Here is a 5596-nt window from a genome sequence, read left to right as displayed (position 1 = left end):
CATGAAAACACTCAATTTTTTCCCTTGTGCTTGAATTTAACTCAGCTTCTAATTATAGAAGCTTATCCTTAAATTTGCGAACAGTACAAAAGAAAACTAATCTCTCTCAAAGGGTCATTTAATACCATTTTTAGAGAGTTTTTTTATCAGCTGGTGTAGCACATGGAGCACAGAATACGTAGACCTTCACCCAATACAAATCTGTAAACAGGATGTGAGTCAACGACCTTATGAGAACAGCACTTAATGAACAAAACTTAAACTTGATGACTTGATGTCCTAAAATAAAATCCATTGTTCCCTTTCTCACTATTGTGAGATGTTTCTTTTCCTCGATCAAGCCCCCAGAGGTCAGTGTGGCTTTAGTTGTGTGGTACAAGTCCAGTACAGGGTTTTGCTGCCACCTGGTGCTCATGTCATCGGTGCCAATTAAAAATGTAGCCAATGCACAGACACATTGTTAATATGTTAAAAAAACAATGTTGTTCTTTCTCTAAACTAATATTTTTCTGAAATGCACACACATTATATTTCCACAGCCAGCCTATATAAACGTGCATGCACTTATATTGCTGGAAAATTCATCAACCACTCAAAAACATGACAATCTGTTTCCCACGCATCTCAGGTGGAAGGAATGAAACTATATCAACAAGGACATGAGAAAAAAATAGAAGGACTCCAGCTGGCTGATAATGGGCAGATGTTTAGTCTTAAATGTCCTTGTGATAGCGTAAGATGTAAAAACAGTTTTAACATGCCTCCATTTTATTCCGTGGCTCATTTTGCAGTATCCTCCTCGCTTTGCTCCACCGGCTCTTTTAATGTAGGTGAGTTAGGCTCCATGGATAAAAAGGTGGTGCTCATCACAGGCTGCTCCTCGGGGATCGGTCTCAGCTTGGCTGTCCGGCTTGCTTCAGACCCAGACAAAACATTCAAAGGTAACCACAGCTGTGTATGTGTCAATCTTCTCTTTGAGAATATACATTACATTAAAGACTGGCTTTTAAGAACCAGTAAAACCACTAAGATGATGTACACTGTGCAATTTTATGTGACCTACACAAATAACTTAGCAGATGAATCTTCCATGTACATTGTTAATTAAATGTTGTGTGAAAACCATTTACCTCCTTGGGGGTCAACTCTGTAAATTCCTTTTTACATACACATTCAAACTCATCATTAACTGAAGCTTTCTGTTCAGTGTATGCAACAATGAGAAACTTGTCTAAAAAGGAGCGTCTTTTGGAGAGCGTGAAAGGCCTGCACAGGGATACTTTGGACATACTCCAAATGGATGTGACCGATCGGCAGTCCATCCTGGATGCAAGAGATAGGATTGTGGAAAAACGCATAAACATTCTGGGTATGGACCCGTGCCAGTGTGTTCCGATTAGGATTGGAAAATGTGATTTGAGTGGGTTAATGTGCTTATCCTTGCTATTTGCAGTGTGTAATGCTGGTGTGGGTTTGATGGGGCCACTGGAGGTGCAGTCTTTGAACTCAATGAGGCACATCCTGGAGGTTAACCTCCTAGGTACCATCCAGACCATCCAGGCATTCCTGCCACAGATGAAGGCTCAGAGCCAGGGACGCATTCTGGTCACTGGCAGCACCGGAGGCCTTCATGGTGAGAAGTGCAGATGGTTGAGGAATGTCAACAATGTTCTGCATGTGCAGTTTTTGTAGTGATTTGATGGAAACCCTATAATTAGATCATGTTGATACTTGTTACCATGCATAGAATTTCCAAAATAAGCTTCTAGAGTTTCTTATAGGGCTCCCATTTAACGAGGTCTACTGTGCCAGTAAATTTGCAATAGAGGGAGCATGTGAGAGTTTGGCTATTCTCCTGAAACACTTCAACATTCAGTAAGTTTCATAAGTTGGCTGCATGTTGTCTCGTTAGTTCAAAGACTACTTGTGTGTATAAAATTAAGACGCAAATATGAATTAAGATACACCATTGTCCAAATGCTACATCCTACAGTGTGAGTCTCATTGAGTGTGGTCCAGTCAACACTGACTTCTTGGTCAACCTGAAGAAGACGGAGCTTGGGGATACGTCTCTCCAACAGGTTGACACCCAGACACAAAGGCTGTATGAAAAATACCTGCAGCATTGTAGATCTATTTTCCAAAATGCTGCACAAGACACTGAGGATATTGTGAAGGTATGTTCCATGTTTACAGAAAATCATAACTTCATTAATTTCTATTTGAGGTTTTAAACAATGGCAACATTTAATTACATTTGCTTAATTTTATAGGGACAATGCATTTTAAGTATGACAATTGTTGTCCATAGTTGACCTTTTACATCCACAATACACAGCCTGAAATAACATATTATGTCTGCAGGCTGGCATGCAAAATAAGAAAGGAGTTAAGTAATATTAAATCATTTTAAAATACACTGAATCATTTTCTTTTTTCTGTTAAAATAAAATTAATACATCCCTCAACACTAATCATTCAGTGATTTAACCCAGACATTGATCATTTTAGAGCTCAAATAAATGAGTGAGCTTTCATGTGCTAACCACACACATATGTATAAAATTTATTTAAATCTCTAAACGTGTCTACTATTATGTGTTTGGTTTTTTCCTGAAGGTATTTCTAGATGCCATCCAGTCACCCAGCCCTGCCTTCAGATACTTCACCAGCACTACTGGGCCACCTGTAACCCAACTGAAGGTCACAGAACCAGATGACTCATACATCAGTGCTATGAGCAAAATCATTTTCTCACCTGAGGAGCAATAATTTTGTAACGACTGCATCACTTCGTGTGTAAATGTTGTTCCTGTTTTACTTTATGTACACGGGTTAATGTTTTGCTCAAATACCCTTGACTCCTGAAACACAGTCTAGAGTAGAGTTCACAGGATTCACTCCATGTTCTATTTTTGTGTAAGGCCTAAACATAGTACTCCTTATCATAAGACAAAAATGTAAAAATAGACTCTGTTCTAGTTGGTGGAGACATTTTTGATAAGCATTATTCCTGATGCTTGAGCGATAGAGCAGTTTCTGCATTCCTCTAGTTCCACCCACACTAGCTTGCATATTTTTTACTTTGAGCTATCGTGCTTCAAATCACTGCATTCATTATAAAAGTCAAAACACTGCGTGCAGAATTTTCGTAGACGATTTTTGATTTGCTGTTTTAAGCACAAATGGTCATATAGGGGACTTCTGTATGAATGACAGACACTATATGTTTCTTTTCTATAGCTTGCTTGAATGCTTGCTTTAAATTTCCCATTCTGGCATAAATATGTAAAGAATATATCAATAAATGAAGTTTTTAAATACCTGAAATAACTTGAATAATTTGGCTTGTATACTTTTTGTGAATTTATCTACAGGTGCTATTGTGGCCCCTGCACAGTATCTCTGTCTGCAGTAAGGGAAAACTGCTATGACTATTTGATAATGCAGATAAAGTATCATAAAGCATATTTCATAAGTATTCATTGTTATGTAAGGGATTATGTGAAACAGTGAAATTGTGCAACAGTTTCCATTTATACAGCTAGTTCTATAATAATAATAATAATAAATTTTATTTATGAGCGCCTTTCAAGTCACCCAAGGACACTTTACAATAGGATAAAACAATTAGTAAAACAATGGCAGAATAAGAACAATAAAATAAAGCACAAGATAAAATGAACAAACAGTGTATTCACAGTGAATATGCAGATTTGAACAGATGAGTTTTGAGTTGGGATTTAAACTGGGGGAGAGAACCAATATTTCTTATTTCAGGGGGCAGAGAATTCCACAGCCTGGGAGCAGAGCAGCTGAAAGCTCTGCTTCCCATGGTGGTGAGGAAGGAAGGTACAGTAAGCTGGACAGAAGAAGAAGAACGAAGTGAACGGGCAGAACAAGTGGTGGTTAACAGATCAGAAAGGTAAGAAGGAGCGAGGTTATGAAGGGCCTTGAAGGTGAGCAGAAGAAGTTTGAAAATTATCCGGAATTTCACAGGGAGCCAGTGAAGTTCCTGAAGAACAGTAGTTCTGACTACTAACTCTGTCCACTGATCATATATATTCCCACAGAAAACAAACAAATGACCTAATTTATAGATAATTACATAATAACACTGGAAATTTAACAAGTGTGTTTTATCCCAGAAGCCTGCATGTTGTAGGCAAATTTTCTTATGTACCCATTACAAAGGGTGTATGATGATATCTATCAGCTGATCAACTACAGGCCTGTCAACGATTATATGTAGCTACTAAGATGCAAGTACAAAAAATACTATTTCAGTGACATCTTTACACAACAGTGACATTAAAAAAGACAAAGGCTAATAGAAATTATGATTCAAGATCAGAGAAACAAAGAACGGCCTTGAGTGGCTTTCCATTTTAAATGAAATCTAAGGAGTTTTAAATACTAAGGAAAGTAAAGAAATCTTGTTGTGTTATAATAGATTACAGGGATAATCTTAACATACTGACGTTTAGCTTTTAAAGCAATGAACTCTGTAAAGTTAAATGTATAAAGACTGAAGGAGGGCCAGCTGGCACAGCATCCGTTCCTTGTGTCTGGCTCAGTCTGGGGTTGTTGAGCCCATGAGTAGTTCCTATTCTAACATGAGACAGGTTATCTTGTCTGCACCTAGAAGTTTCTGACCTGTCCTTAATAAGACTAATGGTGCTTCTTAAACCCTTCCCTTCTCAAGTGCCCTAATTCCACTCTCGAAGATACTTAAATGGATCTTGCACCGCCTCTTCTCGCTGTGTTACCTCATAGCCACTTAATTCAGCAACACTTAAAGGCATGCTGACTTTCAAGTGTCAGCTGTATTACGGAGATCTGTGTAGTAAGAATTAGGCAACAGCTGTTGTATAATGTATGAAAACTAAATCTAGTTTTTCTCCTGTCCCAAAGCTAGCCTACTTCTACATTAAACATTACCTCTACAGTCACTGTGAACTTTATCTTTATTACTCTGTATTCAAGTCCAAGTTCATCATGTGCACACATCATGTGCTTTCCTGGACTCGAGTTGGCTTGATCTTTGAAACCTTAAAAAGTTCTTTGAACTTGGTTGTCAAACACTTTAATTCAGTCACAAATTAATCCTAGGGTTCATGCAGCTGACTGAACGTGGACCTGCCTTTTCAACATGTGGGTTATATATAAGGCTATGCAACTATAGTTGGTCCTAGTATCACTTCATAAATACACACTAAACGATACAAAATCTACTTCTTAGGCCTTTTTCACACATTTTTGAGGAAACACGTGGTTCAACCCGGAAACCGTAATAAGAAAGAGCAAAACAGAAATCCACTGAGAATATAGATCCTATTGCCCAACATTTTTGTCTATCTGTGTAAATTTATCTTTTGAGACACAAACAAACAAACAAACAAACAAACAAACAAACAAACAAAAAACTCCACATTTTGAGAGTAGCCTAGCTATTTTTTGCTCTAATTTAGGAAGTATTGCTGTCTTAATCGCCGGTGATTTAAAGTTCACCTCAAAGTGACCTGATTGGCCAAAGGCTGCCGCGCTTCCCGTTACGTCACTGCTCTTTTATTAGATAAGCGGTGCGTCTCTTCAT

General features: G+C 38.1%; 1 protein-coding gene across 1 annotated transcript; it reads left to right on the top strand.

The window, feature by feature from the left end:
* The first annotated feature begins 757 nt into the window (after positions 1–757).
* On the top strand, positions 758–3192 carry hsd17b1 (hydroxysteroid (17-beta) dehydrogenase 1). Its single transcript, XM_085405264.1, has 6 exons — positions 758–941; positions 1208–1369; positions 1454–1633; positions 1782–1875; positions 1994–2177; positions 2620–3192. The coding sequence occupies exons 1-6, from the start codon at positions 758–760 to the stop codon at positions 2770–2772; spliced, it is 957 nt and encodes a 318-aa protein (XP_085261390.1). The 3' UTR covers positions 2773–3192.
* Positions 3193–5596: the final 2404 nt, after the last annotated feature.

Source organism: Rhamphochromis longiceps, linkage group LG4, assembly GCF_057381845.1.
Source record: "Rhamphochromis longiceps isolate RC_006_pf linkage group LG4, R_longiceps_female_GT1.1, whole genome shotgun sequence".
Lineage (NCBI taxonomy): Eukaryota > Metazoa > Chordata > Actinopteri > Cichliformes > Cichlidae > Rhamphochromis > Rhamphochromis longiceps.
This window is presented reverse-complemented; position numbering and strand designations above follow the sequence as displayed.

What these genes read in the sequence shown, in the direction of transcription:
- hsd17b1 (XM_085405264.1), top strand. Translation starts at nt 758, where the DNA reads ATGCCTCCATTTTATTCCGTGGCTCATTTTGCAGTATCCTCCTCGCTT. An exon ending in AAAACGCATAAACATTCTGG is followed by an intron (nt 1,370 to 1,453) that starts GTATGGACCCGT and finishes TGCTATTTGCAG; the next exon opens with TGTGTAATGCTGGTGTGGGT. An exon ending in CAGCACCGGAGGCCTTCATG is followed by an intron (nt 1,634 to 1,781) that starts GTGAGAAGTGCA and finishes AGTTTCTTATAG; the next exon opens with GGCTCCCATTTAACGAGGTC.